The sequence below is a fragment of the Colletotrichum destructivum genome, chromosome 6 (genome assembly GCF_034447905.1).
Source record: "Colletotrichum destructivum chromosome 6, complete sequence".
Lineage (NCBI taxonomy): Eukaryota > Fungi > Ascomycota > Sordariomycetes > Glomerellales > Glomerellaceae > Colletotrichum > Colletotrichum destructivum.
The window spans coordinates 534,741-554,071 of record NC_085901.1 but is presented as its reverse complement, the minus strand read 5'-3'; the positions used below and the strand labels follow the sequence as shown (position 1 = coordinate 554,071).

Sequence of the window (19,331 nt, the reverse complement as noted above, 5' to 3'; positions counted from 1 at the left end):
AATAGGAGGTGAAGACAGAAGTTCAGCAAGATGAAATGAACGTTATTGTACGCGTGCAAAAGAGCACAGAGTCCGCAGTTACTAGCAGAAACGAACCTAAGCGGTCAAACAGTATTCATTCCACCTTCTTCCGCACACCTCTTGCACTGACACTCGAAGCCCCAGTTTCTTCTCAGCGTCAACATCCTCGCCTCCCTCGACAACTTCCTCTCCTCTCCGCCCAAGTAAGTGATGCACAATTCCACGCCCTTCTCGACGTTATTTGCAGCCCTGAACTCCCACGCCCTGCCCACTCTCTTCTTCTCGACGTTGGGGCCGCAGGAGTGGTTGAAGTAGCTGGCTGCGGGCCAGCAACCGAACCCGAAGAGCTCGGATCCTTCGTCTTCCAAAGAACGGATGCCGAACGCGTTGTGGCTATCGCGCGAGGAGAGGAGGAAGAGTGACTCGGGCGTGGTGAAGGGGAGCAGGGGCAGAGGAAGGATCGCGAGCAGCTGCAGATAGGTGCGGGTGAAGGCCTCCAAGTCACCGGCACTGGAGTATGGCGTCGAGTCCACTGCGAGTGAGAGCAAGTGCTCCCACTTCTGGGGGTTCTCGTACTGAGCGATGATGCCGCCAACACAATATCCCATGATGTCGGCCTGAACGGGTTGTTGAAGTGCTTTCTGTGCGGCTTTGCGGTGTTGCTTGGTGATCAGCCCGCCCGTGTTGCCCTTCACTGTCAGGGTTTGCGGTTCGTCTCCGTTCCGGGCATCGTCCATCAGCTCCGCCATTCTGAGCGTTCGAATCAGCGCTGCCTGTGCCTTAGTACCGTCCCATGCTTGCGCAATCTCATTTTCGTTGGGTCGTGCCAGGTTAATATCAACCAGTTCGTCGTCCCGTTTACTCTTCTTGCTGACCAGTTTCTTGACTTCGGCCCAGGCCTGGATACCTACCTCGCCAGCCTCTTGCTGCCAGACTTTCTGGCATTCACTCGAGCAGAAGGCGAAACCCACTGTTTGGTCTTGTATGCTCAAATCTCTGCCGTAGTTGTATCCAAAGCACTGCCCGCAGACTTCACGCCTGTACTCCCGAAGGAGAGACGAGATCGTGAGATCGTCTGAGCGCCACAGCAGAGTGTTTGCGTCAATGTCTTTGGTGGCGAAGACGGCGCGTCCGGCCGTAGGAGTATCACGGATCTCAAAGTACACGGAGGTAGCAGCGCCCAGGGGCAGGGAATTTGTCCGGTCATCAGAGATTAATGACAGGGACGTAACGGACGAGGCTGAGGCCGAGGATGGTCTGGAAGCACTCGATGCTGGATAGTCCGTCAGTATTGTTGAAGCGTCGCTCTCGATAGGGTCCATTGTGAGTGATTTCAGATTAGTCGTGAATCAGAGTCGTGAATCAAATATTCTTTGTCGATGTCCAGTTTTTCGCAATGCGTTGAGACTCAGAATTGGCTGTCGCTTCAAATTAGGTTGTTCAAAGACTGATGCTTCTTGGAGTACTCACTGCCAGTGCAAGTATCAGGATACCGAGTCAAAGTCTGCGGTCAGCTCCGTATATCACAACTGATACTGCTAGAATTGAGGTATCGAATGAATTTCATGCTGGGGACTTGGGACTCTGATGTGCGGTGTGTAAAAAAACTGGTTGAGCAAAGGGAGGGAAATTGTGAGGTAGGTGGCAGAATGCCTTTAAATAAATATTGTGGGCGCAGCCAGACGGTCTAGCCTAAACCCTTGTGTCCCGTAGACGACTCTGGACTAGTGCGAGGCGATAAATTAACAATGAAAATTCTTCCAATTTAACAAGATTCATTTGGAGGAACATGGATATTCGAGTATCAGAACATGGGAAATAACCGTCAGAGAAGGGGGGAAATCCACATTCAAGGTCTGGTCTTTTTCTTCCCACATCATTAGAGCAGCACCACCAGAGTCAACCAACAGTAAGTGGTCTTGTCTGACCAGCACTATTGGCATACATTTTGTGGTTTAATTCACAGCAGCCTATGCTAGCAGAATACTCTTAGTCTCTTTTTCAGGAAATGTAGCCTGAGTGTGAATGATTTGATGGGGCTTGGGTGTTTTTCATGGGGGGGGTTCTCTTTTCTTTTTTCCCCTTTTTGTACATGTTGTACGACACTAACAGACTAAATAGCGTCTCAACAACATGAAATGCACTACCATTGGTGGTAATAAGAACTCCAAGTAAATGGAAGAAAACCTCTTGTGTTTAGCTCTCAGGCAAACCATAGCTTTTTTTTTATTTCAGGTTGATAACTCTTAGCAAAGGTGCAGCCCACCCGCCCTAGTAGAAAATGTCTTTCGTGTGGTGGCACTTGGACCGGCCACCATATCCGTACAGGGCCTTATTCATCAAGTTAGCGCGAATCCCACAAATATTGCGGGAACAATGATCTTCAGGGTCCTGGTGAAATTATCCACATGTACGATTGGGTACTGCAGCCCTCGCAGTGAACTGCTCACAAGTTCCGGCGTCAGACATTATTTCCAACTCTAAGCACGAGGTGTTGATGCACCATTCCCTTCGACTCTCTCGCCACTGCAGGTTATCAATGAGATAATCTAGAGCTGTATTGCATGCCGTGCGCTCAATACATCCTGAAGTAAACAAACAGTTGATTGGCAAGGCTTTGGGTCGCCCGTGGGAATGGAAATGTTTGTGTTCGAAAAATTGCCGGAGTCAAGGATGTTGATGCATGGTGGACGTCGCTACAAGAGTCACTGACTCCGTCATCACTTCCTGTCGAATTGGCTAAGTACTTTCGACCGCCATTTCATTTATCCACCCGTCTTGATGCTGCCATCCTATGGGCTTACGCATCCAGTGCCTGACACGTACCTAACCAAATAGGCTGAAATGTCTTGGTTATGGTCTGAGGCCCATCCGATATCACACGTCAGTTACCATGAGTCTATAGACTATGATCCCAGCAAGACGCGGGTAAACCATAGCCTAAGGAACATGGTGCAATTGTAAAACAGCATCCAGATGGTGTCTCTAACAGGGTGTTTTCATGCCATGAGGCCCGAAAGAAAATATGTTGGACTCACCCACGAACATGAGAAACTAAGCGGCGACTACCACCACCACGGACCAGCTCATTGCCTAAACCCACGTAACGCCAAGCCAGAACCGTTCATCACGGGTTTGGTTCCTTGCAGAAGCCACATTCACATGAGGGTCTGGCATGATAACCGGACTACAAGGGGAAATGTTCTAGTGGGCTCTTCTCAGGCACCTCGAACTAAACATAGCGAGAGGTCAGTTCACAACTCGTGGTAGAACACGGCAGATGACCTGCGCTTGAAGAAGACCAGTTTAGACCCGTCTTGGCACACGGACCCAATATCGAGCTCTTCTCCAAAATCAGTATTGGAATTCTGCCAACTATCCTTACTGGTCCCTTCTCCTCACTGGTACGACGAGTTACATCTTATGGGTTGAGGATGAATTAGGAAATAGCCTAAAACCCCACAATTCGGTAGTTATGGCTGCCCTCCCGTACGGCGGTTAACAACTTGACCCACGTAGGCTAAAGCAACATGTTTGAGGGGATTCAAGGTTAGGCTGAGTGTGTGAGATGATTCAAATCAGTCCAGGGACGGGCTCAGCTGGATATATAAACACTTGTGATGGAACTATTGAGGCGGAAGTCTCACCAAACTCGACACAGTGACCATCAGTTCTATTTACCAGTCAGAAAATAGAACGCTCGCAAATCATGAAAACTCTCATCATCGCAGCTGCCGCTTCCGGTGCCCTGGCCTCCCTCAACTGCACGGCCACCGCCGAGGTCAGGACCTACTGCTGCCCGGACATCAAGTCCGAGGTCGTCAAGACTGGTCCATCCGGCGCCCTCGTCATGCTGGGTTGCGCCGCTGACAATACCAACAAGTACGTCCCGTCTCTTGGAGAAACTTCATGTGGAATGTGTGTGATGTTGCTGACTGTGTACCAAAGAAACTGGTACTGGAACTACAACGGCCTGTACACGGCCTACTCGACGCAGTTCAAGGAGTGCTACCTCAACAGCATGCCTTTCAATGATCTCAAGGGTGAGCATGAGATCTCGAGGTTCCTACACATTCATTCGAAGTCCCCATTGATGATTTATCTTCGTCAGTCCTCCCCAACTGCAAGGACGACACGTACGTCCTGGACCTCACCCGTGGCAAGTCCGGGCCCCTCGACAAGTGCAACCCGAACTGCGTCTCGCAGAACAAATTCCCTGCCAACACCTACTTCGGCGACCGGCAGAAGGAGACCAACATGGCGGCCGATTTCCCGCGACCCAAGCCCAACCCTGGCTGGCCGTGGGGTCGCCGAGAGCGCTGGGTCTAAGGTCCTCGCCTTAGATCCGAGATTCGCATTTGGGATGGAACAGTTACGCCACTTTGACGTTTCCGGGAGACGGTCTCACGTGTCGGGGTTTATTCCTCAAGCCAGTCTTTACATCTCGTGCAGTTTTTTAGTGAGCAAATATATTATGGTCGACCCTGCCGCCTTTCCTGCGCTTTGGTCTCAACAGCAGTACCACAGCTTCCAACGGGATATCAACGTAAAATGCAAGAAAGCCCGTGCCTCCAGAAAACAGTTCAAATATGCAAGAGGTATCAAGATACGCAGAGGTGAAGAAGTAGAAGAGAAAAAGGAAAACAAAGAGAGGGGAAATGGCAGAAAAGGGGGGGAGGTGAAGCCAGCCATGGCAGTAACTAGTGTGCCGTCGAACTCTCGCCTCCCCCCGTGGTGTGTGCATGTGCATGTCCGTGATGGCCCGGCTTCAGCATCTTCTTCAGGGCGCTCGGGTCCTCGAGCACGTCCAGCGCTTTCTGCGTAGTACTCTTCACCGGTGGACCGTCCTCGCCGGCTTCGTCCATGTGTTGCAGAGCGCTCTCAGTCGAGCTCAGCGAGCTCGAGCTGGGGCTACGGGCGAGCACCATGTTGACCATGCGGCCCTCCTTCTTCTTGGCTTCGACCTGCTCCTTCTTGAGCTTCTGGAGCTCCTCGTCCTCGCAGTGCATGGTGACGACGCCCAGCCCGGGGAAGTTGGCCTGCAGGAACCCCTTCAACTTGGGGAGAATGGACTTGTCGGGCCGATAAGTGCCGGAGTCGTTGTCGATGAAGAGCTGGTAATAGGACGGGTTGTGCGGCGGGTGGCCGTTCGGGGGGCCGCCGGAGAGCTCGTCGGTCGGGTGGGTTCTCTGGTCCGGTTCCGGGTCGTCCGAGGCGTCAGGCTTCTCGAGGCGGCGAACGAAGAACTCGCCCGAGCATGCGATGTAGGTCTCGACGTCGCTGTGCATGGTGTGCTTGCTCAGCATGTCGATGCTGAACTCTTTGCCGGTCTCGGTGAAGCGGAAGACGCCGTCGAGGGTGAGCACGTAAGTGAAAATGCGGCCCCCCTCGTCAAAGTGCACCAGCTTGAGGAACTGCAGAGCGGCTTCTTCCGAGCGGGCCTTGAAGACGCCGTACTGGGTCGAGCTGTCAAAGTTATAGACTCTGCTGTGCTGCTTGTGCAGCGCCTTGTTGAGGATCCTGCCCCTCAAGCCGCTCTTGGCGAACATCAGGCCGATCATCGGGCGGAACTCGACATAGCGATGGTACAGCTCGGGAGGCACCGGGCCTGACAGCTGCATCTCGTTGGATTGAAAACTACGCGAGAGTTGTTGTTGTTAATAGTGAAGTATCCTGTGGCCCTGCTCAAAGCGGTGCGTTTTGACTCACTCATATTTTTGTGTCTTCTTGCCGTCCTTCTCCTTATCCTGGGATTCGTCAAACAGATCCGAACGGGCGTCGGCCTCTTCGTCCCGGTTGACCTTGATTCCAGTGAGACGTCCGATCATGGGGCTAAAGTGCTTGAAGTACGAGGTAGGCCCGATGGTGCACATCTGGGCATACGGCGGGTCCGACTTGCCCAAGACCTCCATGCTAATCCACAACCTCGGCGACATGTCGGTGCGCGGGTCAAAATGGCTCGTGATGGCCTTGACGAAGTAGGCCCGTTTGCTGCCCATGCGTTTCTTGGCCACGAACTCGTGGCCTGGCTGCGGGAAGCCTTCCCAGTCCTCGCCGACGTAGGGGACTTTGACGGTGACGTTGCCGAGGCGGTCGTCATGGTCGGGCCAGTCCTCATCGTACAGCCGGCACTTGAGAATGAAGCCGGCCGCCGGAATGTTGGCCACAACCCACTCATCGTTCCACACGGGTTCCGTCGTGCGCCTTTTGGTCTCGGTGCGGTGTACGAGATCGGGGTCCTCCTTGTGTCGCTTCGGCACGGCCGCCCTGAGAGTAACATGAATGAAGGGGTCGGATGACCTCGTTCCGATGTCGGCGGCGGGGAGGTTGCTTGCCCTGTGGAAAATGAACCTCACGGTGTAGCCCGGAGGCGCGTCGGGCAGTGGCGTTGTGTCGAAGCCGCCCGAGGGCTTCGTCTTGTCCTTGACTTTTTCCTTACCCTCGGCATACAAGCCCTTGAGATCGCTAGAATGGTGGTGCGGCTCCTGGTCGGGTGGCTTGTGACCGTTAGCTTCCGGGTTCTGAACGCCCTCGATCTTGTTCTCGAGAGCTCCCTCTTTGACCTGCGGCACGTCATCCCCGTTGGTTGATGGCCCACCATTTGATCTTGATGATGATGATAATGATGATGATGGGACGGCGCCATCGGCGACTTGGTTCCTGGAAATAGCGCCATCGGAGGGCGGGTTATCGTTTGGGGCTGAGCCATTTACCGTGTGGCCGCTGGTTTCCGGCACATCCGAAGTACCGTTGGTGAGGTGGCCGTTGATTGACGGATTGCCAGTCCCGTTCACAACATGGCCGACGGCGTTTCCACCCGTGTCGGCAGTCGTCGTCGGCAGCGGCGACGGAACGGCAGTGGGTTGCGTCGGAGGCGCCGTCGTCGTGGGGAGGGCGGCGAGTGAGACTGGGTCTAACGGGCCGCCATCTGGGGATTGTGGGTGCCCGTTGGGTCCTTGTTGACCCGCGGTTGACATCTCCGCGGAGGAGAGTGCTGCGACGCCGACGGGAATATCTTTCTTGGGTACACAAAAGTCGTAGCGTCGGATGCCAGCGAGTGACTGGCCAGAGAGGCGTAGGACGAACCCCGGTCACGTTGGTTGGATTGGCGAGATCTGAGATTAAGAGAGGCGGCGGAACAGGCGACGGGGGACAGCCAGACAGATGGAGAGAGATAGAGAGATAGGTAGATATGGCAGGGCAGATAGCGGCAGATTCTTTCAGGACCAACCCAATCCCTGCAGCATGTCGTGGCCGTTGCCAAGACGGGGCTTTGCCAGACGCAGAATGGACTCTTGTCCGTCGATCACTTTCGGAGGGGCACCTTGTCAGCCACCTTGGCCTTGCTGGGCTGAGCCGGGTCCAATAATGTCTCTGCGGCGGAAGGATCACAAGAGAGTCTTGGCACTTGGTCCGTGGTGGAAAGAAGCTTTTGTTCGGCGAGCGAATTGCTTGGGTGTTGGCGGGTTTGTTTGGTGAGAGAGGCCGGTTGGTTGTACTCTGAGGCGTATGTCTACGAGAACCGATTAACGGGATTGAGGTTGATGTTTGTGGGTAAGGCAGCAGCAAGCTGAGGAATGGTGGGCTGATAGATGCTGGGAGAAAGGAGGAAGTGGCAGAGAAGGAAAAATGCCTGGAGAGAGAGGGAGAGATTGAAATGGGAGGTAACCGAACGAAGAACGGACGAGGGGCTTGGAGGGGGTGGCTTGGGGAGTCGGAGAGTTGAAGAGTACAGGACGATGAGAGGAGAAGAGGAGAGAGGGGGGTCCGAGATCATCACAGGCTCACACTCTCACAGGCACTGCCAGGCTTGAAAAAGAAGGGGCCCTGCAGAGAAAAAAGCTCGACACTCCGATCAACAAAGCGTCGCAAGCAATCACAAGCCGTAGCCACTAATACACTAGCACCTGACGTCATGTCCCTGGCAAAAACCTTCAGTCCAGCAGCCCGCCCAGCAACCCTGATCTGGCCCGAAATGCGCCGGCTACTGTGTGCCGAATAGTCAGGGTTGGCTTGTCAGCTCGTACCAGTCCCAGCCAATGCCAACTTCGTACAAGCTTCGTGAGAGAGACACCGTCCGATCTAGGCTTCTCGCTTCGCCGAGGCTTGCCGGTTATATCCGGCAGCCTGTTGTTGTTTCACCATCACGAGCCTTTCCAACTCTGCTGCAGGTAATCGTAAGTAGGTATGCGAAAACGACCCTCGGTACGTATTCGTAGTGTCTGTATCTGTACTCTGTACGTAACTCGAAATCGAAAAATATTTGTGTGGGGGGGATGATGGCCGGGATGCCGGATTTCGGCCCATTGTCCCTGTCTTGCCAAGTCGGACTGATTGCTTCCTCCCTAACTTGATTACTTCATCCGCCCTCCGCTCCGTTTCCCCTTGGCGGGGCTCCACTGAAACTCGGACTTGCCATACCGACGCGGTCCGGAGGCTTTCTCAGGTCCGAGGTAGACAAATGGCAATTCAACTATACTATTCATCTTTGCTGTAGGTGTATTGACTTTGACCTCGGTTTCTTCGTCAAGAGTGTGACGTCTATTAAATGATTTCTAGGGTCTATCTGCTCTATTAACTATACAACTACGCTGCTTACTATTAGAAGATACTTAAATGTTCTCTTTATGCTCAACTTCAGGGAAACTAACGTTAGGTGTAAATAAACTAATTAAGATGCCTAAAATCCCCTTTTTATAATTGTTTTAGGCTTTATCTTCCTACCTAGTGTAAACTACTTTACTTACCTTACTAAAGCTAACCTATATCTTCTCTACCTTCTTCTCTTCTTCCTTATACTATCTTTCTATTTAAGCTTTATCTTCTTTAAGTATGTATACTATTTATTCACTTGTTCTTTCTCTATATTTCTGTCTCACTATAATAGGATCCATCCGTTCACTTGTTCTTTTCTCTATTTCCGTCTCACTGTAGTAGGATCCGTCTGTTCACTTGTTCTTTCTCTCTATTTCCGTCTCACTGTAGTAGGATCCGTCTGTTCACTTGTATTTTTCTTCCCTTTTTGTCTTACTTTAGCAGGGTCCGTCTATTCACTTATCCCTTCCTTCCCTTTTCGTCTTACTTTTAGTAGGCCCCGTCTGTTCACTCATCCTTCTAATACAATTTCCGTCTCTTTGCTTTCCGTCTCAACATCACCAGCTTCCTCCATCCAACACACCTCCTTTGTTGAGAAAACGACAAAGAAGATGGACAGCTATATAGCCTACCATCAAATCCCTCCCAACATAGCCGACTGTTTTCGGCCTGCAAAAAACACCCTAGGTACCAGCCGAAAGAAGGGCAAGCCGGCCGATATACGCGATGCCTTCCTCCCTGCTTCGCCGCCCAGTCATCACCATGCCATGCCTTTCCCCCGACACGCTCTCTGTATTCCCGTACCTGTGACGTCGGATTCTTCCGTCAGCACTTCCAGCCAGGTCAAGGCCGAAGAGCTTAAAGTTGCCCACAAAGTCGCCAAGAAAGTCACCACACCCGTCTATAAAGCTGTTACCGAAGTCGCCCCCGTGGCCACCAACAAAACATCCAGCAAAACCGTCAGCGGATCCTACAAGAGACCATCCAATAGACCCGCCAGAAAAGCTGCCAAAAACACCGCCAGCATGGCCTCCAGCAAAGCGACCATCGGAGCCGCGACCAGAGCCGCCGCAAAGGTTGCCGTCAAAGCCTCAAAGAACACAATCAACGTTCGGCAAGACGACGGAGAGAAGGACACGGAGAGTGAGGACGACGAGATGGAGCAGGAGAGAGAGGATCGACCCGGCCTAGTCAGGATTCGCGCCCTCAATAAGGCTCCCGGCCTGTGTTATACCGACGAGAAAGGCAAGAAGCGTTGGCCTTGCAACCTCTGCAGCCGCCACTGGTCCAGAAAGGACGAGACACGCGCGCACCTGCGCAGAGTTCACTACGTCGAAAAGTACCCCGAAGGCTTCGATAAGGCCCGCGGTCTGAAACAGGCGCAGTTGGACTGTCCTTAAGCGATCAACGCTTCACTTTGGTTCAAGATATCGGCCCCCACGATATCCACGAGGATAAATTCTACAACCTCGGCTTGGCCGTACCACGTCTTTAGGAAGTGGGGTTCTTCAATCCTTTGCTCCTTCAGTACATATTTTCACGAGACCTCCGAGAAGCACGCCGGCAGTCTTACCTTGACGACAGGATATACACCCGTATAGGAGTGCCTCTCACAGTTTGCTGCCCTGTCAGCTCAACAACACCCAGAACGTTTAACAAAGCATTCTTAATATTTTCTTGGCCGGACGACATCCAACACACTGAAGGCTCTTTTTTCTCTTTTCAATTTTGCAGGGACACCATATATGCCCTTAGCAAATTTCCGGACGACATATCTGGTTTCTGCTTGCTCGGTCGACGTGCAAGAAGAAACGTTTTTTCCTTCTCATTTCCTTTCAGTCGCTTATATATACGCAAAGCACTTTCAAGGACATCTTCGGCTTCTGCTTGGCTCGACATACTATACGCAGAGTTAGTTTTTTTCTCTTTCCAGTCGGGCAATTCAAACTGACGTCGTTTTGGTTCAGGACGACGATATCTGGGCACCCACTGGGAAGACATCTTGGGGGTTTTCCTTGGTTGATCGACGTATACCCGGAGGATTGCTTCCTTAGAATTTGCTCCGTCGTTCTATCTACCCACGATGCGCATGGGGAGGACGTATTAGGTTTCTGCTTTCTTTCGAAACACAACCGAAGCCCCTGAACAGCGAGAAGAACCCCTTCATCTCTGGTTTCTGCCTAATCCTTTCAGCTTTGCTTTTGGTGTTTATAATGAGAAACTGGCTTTGCGATCTATGTGTCTATCGTTTCAATGTGTCTTTGGCATCGTGATGTGGGTAGCCTGGTAACTCAAGATTCGCAAACTTTCCTTGAAAAACGCCTGAGTAGTGCTGGGGCCTATCTCATGTGCTCTCTCTGGTACCGAACCAAGATGCGAGCAGTTCGTTCGCCAACTTCCAAGATAAGCGTCACTACAAAATGGATGGTTGGTAATATTCAGTGGGTGGGGTTGGGAGAGTTGCGAGGAAGACCTAAAAGTCAGGTTTTCCGCGATTAGCCACAAGCTGATGGTGTCACACCGCCTTGTGACGACGGATAAACGCGCTCCACCGAATGAGTCATATTCAAACTTCCCACGAACCAGTCGGCCTTGAAGTGGTGTAGAACATGCAAAACATCGTGGTACTTCATTGCAGTTTACCCGTAGCTTACGCTCATTTTCACATGCCGCCAGTCGAGCAGGCGTCGAAGCTCCGCCGCAACGACACAACCACATACGCAGAACACATCAACACATAAGACATTCAATATGGCGACCAAAACCACCTCCATCGTCGTCGCATCCAAGAACCCCACAAAGATACGGGCGGCGCAACTCGGGTTTGAATCTGCACTGCCTGGAGGCTCGTACGACATGCGCGGGGTCAGCATACCGTCGGGAGTGCCCGACCAGCCCCTATCGGACGAGGAGACGCTGCGCGGGGCGCTCAACAGGGCGAGAGGGGCTCAGGAGAGCGAGACGGAGGCGGACTACTGGATCGGGATCGAGGGCGGCATCGATATGGCAGATCGGCAGGAGGGGGGGCCGATCATGAACTTTGCGTGGATCGTGGTGCTCGACCGGCACGGACGCGTGGGTAAGGCGCGTACGGCAGCGTACTACCTTGCCGAGGAGACGGCGGCGTGCCTGCGTCGGGGCATGGAGCTCGGGGATGCGGACAACCTCGTCTTTGGGCAGACGAACACGAGGAGCGGCAAGGGATCGGTCGGGCTGTTGACGGACGACGTGATTGACCGGACCGAGTACTATCGCCATGCCGTCATCCTAGCTCTGATTCCGTTCAAGAACAAGACCCTGACTTTTGTGTGACGGGCTCAGATGGATGAGTTTTGGTATTTTTGACAACGACGACGAAGAACGAGTTTACGGTTAGATATGTCATCGGCAATGACGACGACGACAACGACGTCGACATGAAGAATTGGCGAACGTATGACGGCAATTGGCCCTGTCTCGTCCACCAACACCAGCGGGATGTCAAGAGTGAGCCATGCAGGAAGCCTGGCACGAATCTGGCGGAAGCCTGGTAGATGTCTGATCTAGAAAGGATCGCGAGAATACAAGGATATTACTGAGGTAAACTCGATATTAGCTACCCACTTGTGAGTACATGGTGATTGAGACTTGACCAGCATCTTTAAGTGTGGTTGGTTGGCCACAATGTCCCAGCATCGGGGGCTCCCGAAGTGGAGCGAGACCAGTACAGAGTACCTAGGTAGGTAAAGGGAATCAAAGTTAAGGGACGACGGACGGGCCAGGGATACCCCACAGGGCTGGGCGTTCCTCTTCTTGGGCAAAGCCGACTGGACCACAGTGGCCAGCGGCCCTGAAGCGAAGATAGCCTCGTCTGATGACCCCTGTAGTGTGGGCCGACGCCAAATTACCCCCGTCTGTCCCCCCCTCCTCCTTCAGTCCTTCTGCTCTTGGTGCAGTGGCCGGTGCAGTTGGTTGGTGCATGTGTCCAGCGTCCTCAATCTTCGGGGCTTACTTTCTAGCCTTCTATCCTCGGGAAACCCAGTCGCGAAAAAAGGGTGACAGTTCGTCCGAAACTCGATATCCTTCCACTTCCCCAAGGAGGCTTGTACCCCTCCTGTTTTTCCTTTTCTTCCTTCTTTGTCAGTGTCTGTCTCTTCTCTCAACCCTTCTCCTCCTCCCTGCAGCATATCATCACAAACATGGCGCGGAGACAGCACCTTTCGTTGATGGTCCTGCTGGCCATCGTCGCCTTCTTTAGCGTCTCGTACCTCTTCTCGAGCGGTTCCGCCGATCCCTCTTCACCCGCGCCGCCCGTCGCTGCCGCCCCTGCGAAGGGTGACTCCGTCTCCTCAAGCGCCGATACCCCCGACCTAGGCCACATCTCCAGCGCCATTCTCTCCGGAGAGTCCATCGCCCCGAAGCTCGAGAATGCGACGGCAAAGTAAGCTACCCTCCCCCTCTGCGCCCCGCTCTTGACGAAGGGTCACCGCCACCTGCGTGCGTCGACTGCCCGTCAGCCCGCCGTTCCCCGGACCAGAATCTCGGGTCACAGCCACAGATAGCACACAAGGACCGCAAGGGTTTCTTTATTACTGACACTCTTCCCTCCACCATAGAGCCGAACTCGGCCGCGCCTCCTGGAAGCTCTTCCACACGATGATGGCCCGCTTCCCCGAGAAGCCCACCCCGGACGACAGCCTCGCCCTGAAGACATACATCCAGCTCTTCGCTCGCCTCTACCCCTGCGGCGACTGCGCTTCGCACTTCCGCAAGCTTCTGGCCAAGTACCCGCCCCAGACAAGCAGCCGGAACGCCGCCGCTGGCTGGGCCTGCTTCGTCCACAATGAGGTCAACACACGTCTGAAAAAGGACCAGTTCGACTGCAACAAGATTGGCGACTTTTACGACTGCGGTTGTGGCGACGAGGACAAAAAGAAGGCTGAGGCCGGTGAGAAGACCAGCCTGGAGCTCGAGAAGAACGAGTAGGTTCGCCAGGGCAGCTGTTGACACTGGTTCAGTGCATGGCCTACGATGCTAACGTTTCTTCTGCAGTCTAACCAAGGGAGCTTAACATGCTGATGTACCGAGCTGAACTGAACTATGAGCGTATTTGGACATTTCTGGACATAGCAGCGTCGTATCATTTCAAACATATGGGAAAGTTTCTATACACATATACAGGCGAAGGTCATCTCTGGGCCAGGGTCGCGAATGACGACCGGACCCGCCAACCTGGACGCAGCGAAATCCTGATATCCGGGTAGAGGCGCGTTTGTAATGGCACGGCTCGAGAGGAGACGCTAATAGCCCTCTGCCGGTCACGGTCTATCTCAATGATGAGCCACCCGTGATTTGACGAGATGCCCTTCAATTCGATGTACTACATTTACATGGGCTGGGAGCTCACGTGGGGATATGTGACGTGGATACACTTCTAATCTCAACCGATAATGACACGCCGCCACGCTGATAATCAGGTGACATTTGGCGCGTCATTGGGCAAATGAACAGTCCTGAACCGAAAAAAGACATCGCAAATATTGATTCTGAATGACTGTGTCCCTTTGCAATACTTCTTGGCAGCTACGTTGCACTAATCGCCGCGACTCTCGGCCGTCACCAGGCACAAGTATTACATAATATTAAGTCACGTGACTTATGCCACCAGTGTTCCCGGGGTGGACAAGGCCAACGCGTTCTGGAGCTGCCTGAGCTTCGTCGAGCTCCAGCCTTTCCCAGAGCAACCGCAGCCTGCCGCCGCCTTCTCGCCGACGACACATCAAACGATTTATCCCATCACCCCACCACTCGACGCCGAATTTCACCCTCACCCCTATCAAAAACTGAAAAAGATACCAGAATCAATTCTACAGAAGAATCCCACAACGCAGCAAAAATGGAGTTCACCACCACCGGCATGCTGAACGAAGGTACGGCTGCTGCTTGCAGGAGAGCTTGATGATGTATTCAGCTGGACCGGGGAGTGGCCCATGGACAGGTAGACAAATACATGGCAAGAGAAAGCCAGCTAATCCTGTGCGGGCGGACAGACGGCATCCACGTCGACATGGAGAGATTAAAGAAGGGCGAGGTCAAGTGAGTGACGATCCGGGCATGTTTCTACTCGAAGCCAAAGCTAATACCACCCGCACCTCCAGCCTCGGAACCTCGATGTAAGCTTTACTCAACCTCTCCAACCTCTCCGACGCCCACCTTTTTCGAATCTCGCCTCCAGACGCAACTGACACCCCTGATAGTATGGCGGTCACTTTCAAGGACGGTGTCATTCTTGGTATGTTACGTCACGCCCTTTTGATGCGATGATGGATGGTTCCCCCGCCGTCGATCCAGACCTTCATGATGATGGTAATACCCTTGTCGGGGGAGGAGACAATCGCTGACGCCCGACAACCATGCAGGTGCCGATTCCCGGACAACGACGGGCGCCTACATTGCCAACCGCGTCACCGACAAGCTCACACAAGTTCACGACACCATCTGGTGCTGCCGGTCAGGCTCCGCCGCCGATACCCAGGCCGTCGCCGACATCGTCCAGTACCAGCTGGGTTTGTACGCCATGCGCAACGGCAAGCCCCCTATGACGCAAACCGCCGCCGCCATCTTCCAAGAGGTCTGCTACGCCAACAAGGACCGTCTGACGTGAGTTTTGCTGCTCCCCGTTCCCCTTTATCTGCCCGCTGCTCTTATGACGTGTGAACGTTACTGACGAAATCTCTATCAAGCGCCGGCCTCATCATCGCCGGCTGGGACGAGCGCCACGGCGGCCAGGTCTACTCGATCCCCCTCGGCGGCTCCCTACACAAGCAGTCCTACGCCATCGGCGGCTCGGGCTCGACCTACATCTACGGATACTGTGACGAGCATTGGAAGGAGGGCATGGAGGAGAAGGAGGCTGTCGAGTTCGTCAAGGGATCGCTCAAGGAGGCCATCAAGTGGGACGGCAGCTCTGGCGGCGTCATCCGCATGGTCGTCCTTACCGCCAAAGGCGCCCAGAGGCATCTGTACCTCCCCGACGAGGACTACACGGTGAAGCACTAAAGAGAGGGGCAGCGAAGGAATAGGAGTGAAGGGAGATGAATGAGAAGGGTTGTGAATGGCCTTTCGGGTGGAAGCAATTCATCGCCCGGATGTCTCGCCGTCAAAGAGCGAGGATACATCACACAGGCTGGTCGCCACGAGTTAACGAACGAGCCTCGGGCAACATTCATACCGAGGCGAAGACACCTCAGACTTGGCGGACGAACCAATGAATGTAACAATAAAATAAATTCCCCGCATGACGGAAGGTTCCTTTTGCCTGAAAAGAACACGCAGGGAAGGTGAAGGCATCGGTTCAGGTGAATGTCGTGTAGATAAGGCCACGGCGGCTCACAGCGGCCAAGACAGGTACGATACGAAGCGCTGTTTCGTGACGCTTGACCAGGCCGGGCCATGCCGGGCCATGTATGTTCCTGGGGCCTGACCCCGGACGACAAGTCACAGGCACGCGAGCGCTACCACCCGCATGCACGATGCAGGGAGGTTTGGGAAGGGCGTCCACCGAGTCCCAGGTATTCTCTCATCACTTGGAATAATGAGGGCGACGCTGGCCCCAGAGGCGGTGAAGGGAGGGAAGGAGGGGGGAGGAGGGATTTAGCGCAGCTCGGTTCTGTAGGTGGCGATAAGCGGGAACGAATCAAAGCGATGCGGGGAAGGGCGGGATAGTGGAAGAAGCGAAGTGATCTTCCGGCGGGATTCTCACCATGACATATCAGTGCAGAAAATACCTGTCTGGTCTGCCACAATGGGATGAGGAAGCTGTGGACGGCTCGCGTGGAGGAAGCGTCCCGAAGAAGGCTCGCCATCCGGGATCAGGATCTCGTCAACCCCCCTTCCCCGAGCCAGCCAGGCGCCCAGGACGACAGGTTTATTGTCTTTGAAGGATCGACAAGCTGTCCGGCCGGTTTCGACAGAATGACAAGCAGAGGATGTGGCGGCGGATCCGAATGACGGTGGCCGTCGGTGACGGGTTAGGGAAAGCCACGGAAGCGGGCGGTGGAGAGGAAACGTGGGACGGGCTGAACTTGTGGGTGATCCGGCGTGCCATGATGCCCTTCTAGCATCCGCCGATTGCGCGGCAAGGGCTTGTCTCCGTGATTCGGGTAGGCTTTCGCTTTCCCGAAGAGAGGGATCGCGGCGAAGGCGGGCTCGCACGACATGGAGACTGGCGAGTTTTAGATGGGGCCACCTGCGAAGTAGCAGAGCTGGACCCAGGGATTCACAACCTCGTGCCGGAGGGGAAGCCGGGCATTGGCCGGGTGGCATCCGTTTTGGCCGGGGGGTTCAGGGAGCGAACATGGGGGTTGTTCATAGTGGTTGGAACTTGGGCGTTATGAGTGAGTGCTGGCACATCTGGGGGCAGCTGGGCGTGGACATGGGCGTGAAATGGGTTGGACGTCTCAATGATGAAAGCTTGTTTTTTGTTGTTGTTGCCCCCCCTTGGGCCGTTGACAGCCAGCAATGAGGTCAGGGCGAAGGTTGGTAGCGGAACGGAAACCGCATGATCCGATCGCGAGGGCGGTCTGTTATGTTTCTCGTTGACTAAGGGCCGGTAGACCGAAAAAGACGTCCTCACCCCCTTTCTTCTCTGGCGGTCAAGCGGCGAGCCGGTGATTGTCTAAATCGTCCCATCTAGATGACCACCACCACACTGCGCCTCGGACCGTGGTCGTGACGGTTACTTGCGTGGGATACGAGCGGGTACCTGACAAGCAAATCAGGACGGGATGGGGACGGGCTGGTGCTAGTCCTCGCGTCCCAGCCAGCTCGGCTGGTTTATTAGCGTTCCGATGCTCTCCATCAACCTCGTGTCCTGCTTGTTGATGGGGACTTGGTCTGGACAGGTTGCGACGTCGAACAAGGCACTAAAGGGGGAAAAGATGGGGAACGGCGTGGCTGATGCCGCAGACAAGGTCACGGAGACGACATTGGCTTGATCGGGACGGAGGTTGAGGTCCAGATGCGGGTTCGGGGGCGACAGTGCGGCAGGGATGTCTGTATTAGAAACGCCAGAAGGGAAATCAAGTGTCATAAGTTACCAGTGTGTTCTCAACTTGTCGAGGGGCGGTTTGCTGTACGTAAGTTGAACAAACAAGCCAAAGATGGAAAGAAGCTTGTTATTTGTTCCGAGATCCATTTTAGCCATCGTGAAATGTTGCATGCCATAGTGTTTCGGTGGAGCACCTCGGACATTCAAAGGTGGATTGTGGTCTGTAACCTTGACTCTTGGCGGCAGGCAATTGGCGGAAAGGGGCAGGGGAAGGTATGCAAGAGTACGTACCTTATCCGATATTATCTCTCAAAAGAGCTTACCTGATCCCTGTTCGTCAAATGTCTTATCAGCGCTATCACTATTCGCAGCAGCCAGTGAGAGGCCGGAACAGGCACACCCTCTTCCCCCAGCGGCGCGGACAGGTCGTTTCTGTCCTTTTGTCGTAAATGCTTGCGAGCCACGACGACCAGCCAGTCCCAGTGATGTGTCTCTCTTGTTGGTCGAGGTGCCGTCGTTCACCGAACCCTTGAAATTTAGACGTTGCAGGCTTGCAGGCGCAGGCGCCCGCGCACGCCATGGAAGTTGGACTGCAGCACGCGTCGCCATGTGTCGGGATGGCCGTTTGTGCATCTCCGAGGCTTTCCCCTTGGTATCACTGTACCTGACCTGCTAATTGGTCCCCGCCGATCGCGCATGGTTTACGGGTCTTGGGTTTTCGTGCGGTATACAAGCGGCTATTTGGACTTGTTTTTGCTTGGACGTTCTGCGCACACGCTACCAGCCTCGATCTCAGCGAGGATACAGAATCTGGAGATATGCGTGCAGCTGCCGCACGGGTGTAGGCCTGGGGAACGCAACCTCGTCAACGACTCGTTACCGCAGTCCGCAGTAGTCGTTTCCGTTGGGCAGCATCGTGAGTGTCCAGTCCCAGCGTTGGGAGCGAAGCGGGACTGAGGGAACAAGGTCCAGGGGTTGACGAGATCGATAGCGGCTGGAAAGGAGCGCAATTCATCAACCACCAGTAAGCAGCAGCAGCAGCAGCTCTCTGTCCTTGCAATAGCCTCAGCTCCGAGGCCGATAGGAATGGAATCGCAGCGAGGTTGTGCTACCGCTTGTATCTGGGGACCGAGAGCGGGCTGCAACCACTGTAGATTTGCAAACTGCAACGGCGAGCAGAAAACATCGGGGGGAGGACCCTTGGATTCTCTGCGAGAGTGTTGCTGTTGCGATAGCTGTGAGTGGCTAGGCTGGTGGACGGGGGAGGCTTGCTAGCGCAGGTTTATGTCATCACATGCTTCAGGTAGCTCCTCACCTTTTTCGCCATCCCGCCACCATATAGACAGACGCCGACTCGCTGAGGCAACTATCATGACTAGACACTCGTTCAACCCACCGTGATAGGAGAGTCCAGGTGGTAACCGGCCGAGAGAGGGAGGGATGGGAAGACTCACAGACGGCGCAGAGGGACCATAGCAGAGGCAGCTAGATGCACAGCTACACGGCCATAGCAGCACGCAGAACGTGGGTGCATGCTTCATTGCTTCACTGCTCTAGTCACGGCTGCTAGCGATGATAGCTGCGATCTGAGCGAGCGTGCGTCAGATGCGCCATGCAGCACACGAGGTTGAACCCGTCAGCCACGGACACGAACGGGCGAACGGTCCCTTGAAATCGACTGTGTTGT

The 19,331-nt window shown here is 54.2% G+C and overlaps 8 protein-coding genes across 8 annotated transcripts; 5 read left to right on the top strand and 3 right to left on the bottom strand.

The window, feature by feature from the left end:
• Positions 1-42: 42 nt before the first annotated feature.
• Positions 43-1,651, bottom strand: CDEST_09343 (Putative SET domain-containing protein). Its single transcript, XM_062925502.1, has 2 exons — positions 1,492-1,651; positions 43-1,439 (listed from the first exon to the last, which is right to left on the bottom strand). The coding sequence occupies exon 2, from the start codon at positions 1,341-1,343 to the stop codon at positions 105-107; it is 1,239 nt and encodes a 412-aa protein (XP_062781553.1). The 5' UTR covers positions 1,344-1,439; positions 1,492-1,651; the 3' UTR covers positions 43-104.
• A 2,079-nt stretch (positions 1,652-3,730) lies between these two features.
• Positions 3,731-4,350, top strand: CDEST_09342 (uncharacterized protein; the record flags this gene model as incomplete). The annotated part of the gene is made up of 2 exons (XM_062925501.1): positions 3,731-4,064; positions 4,133-4,350. 2 exons carry the CDS (start codon positions 3,731-3,733, stop codon positions 4,348-4,350), a joined length of 552 nt encoding a protein of 183 aa, XP_062781552.1.
• Positions 4,351-4,390: 40 nt separating this feature from the next.
• CDEST_09341 (Putative C2 domain-containing protein) lies at positions 4,391-7,843 on the bottom strand. Its single transcript, XM_062925500.1, has 2 exons — positions 5,731-7,843; positions 4,391-5,658 (listed from the first exon to the last, which is right to left on the bottom strand). Exons 1-2 carry the CDS (start codon positions 6,996-6,998, stop codon positions 4,722-4,724), a joined length of 2,205 nt encoding a protein of 734 aa, XP_062781551.1. The 5' UTR covers positions 6,999-7,843; the 3' UTR covers positions 4,391-4,721.
• A 1,540-nt stretch (positions 7,844-9,383) lies between these two features.
• CDEST_09340 (Putative Zinc finger C2H2-type) lies at positions 9,384-10,016 on the top strand (the record flags this gene model as incomplete). Its single annotated transcript, XM_062925499.1, has 1 exon — positions 9,384-10,016. One exon carries the CDS (start codon positions 9,384-9,386, stop codon positions 10,014-10,016), a length of 633 nt encoding a protein of 210 aa, XP_062781550.1.
• A 1,219-nt stretch (positions 10,017-11,235) lies between these two features.
• Positions 11,236-12,286, top strand: CDEST_09339 (Putative inosine/xanthosine triphosphatase, non-canonical purine NTP phosphatase/PRRC1). The gene has a single exon (XM_062925498.1). The coding sequence runs from the start codon at positions 11,368-11,370 to the stop codon at positions 11,926-11,928; it is 561 nt and encodes a 186-aa protein (XP_062781549.1). The 5' UTR covers positions 11,236-11,367; the 3' UTR covers positions 11,929-12,286.
• A 276-nt stretch (positions 12,287-12,562) lies between these two features.
• Positions 12,563-14,115, top strand: CDEST_09338 (Putative ERV/ALR sulfhydryl oxidase domain, sulfhydryl oxidase ALR/ERV). Its single transcript, XM_062925497.1, has 3 exons — positions 12,563-13,036; positions 13,212-13,577; positions 13,648-14,115. Exons 1-3 carry the CDS (start codon positions 12,795-12,797, stop codon positions 13,664-13,666), a joined length of 627 nt encoding a protein of 208 aa, XP_062781548.1. The 5' UTR covers positions 12,563-12,794; the 3' UTR covers positions 13,667-14,115.
• A 221-nt stretch (positions 14,116-14,336) lies between these two features.
• CDEST_09337 (Putative peptidase T1A, proteasome beta-subunit, proteasome, subunit alpha/beta) lies at positions 14,337-15,912 on the top strand. The gene is made up of 6 exons (XM_062925496.1): positions 14,337-14,525; positions 14,646-14,691; positions 14,754-14,768; positions 14,853-14,887; positions 15,015-15,255; positions 15,339-15,912. Exons 1-6 carry the CDS (start codon positions 14,492-14,494, stop codon positions 15,652-15,654), a joined length of 687 nt encoding a protein of 228 aa, XP_062781547.1. The 5' UTR covers positions 14,337-14,491; the 3' UTR covers positions 15,655-15,912.
• Positions 15,913-17,398: 1,486 nt separating this feature from the next.
• Positions 17,399-17,686, bottom strand: CDEST_09336 (uncharacterized protein; the record flags this gene model as incomplete). Its single annotated transcript, XM_062925495.1, has 1 exon — positions 17,399-17,686. One exon carries the CDS (start codon positions 17,684-17,686, stop codon positions 17,399-17,401), a length of 288 nt encoding a protein of 95 aa, XP_062781546.1.
• Positions 17,687-19,331: the final 1,645 nt, after the last annotated feature.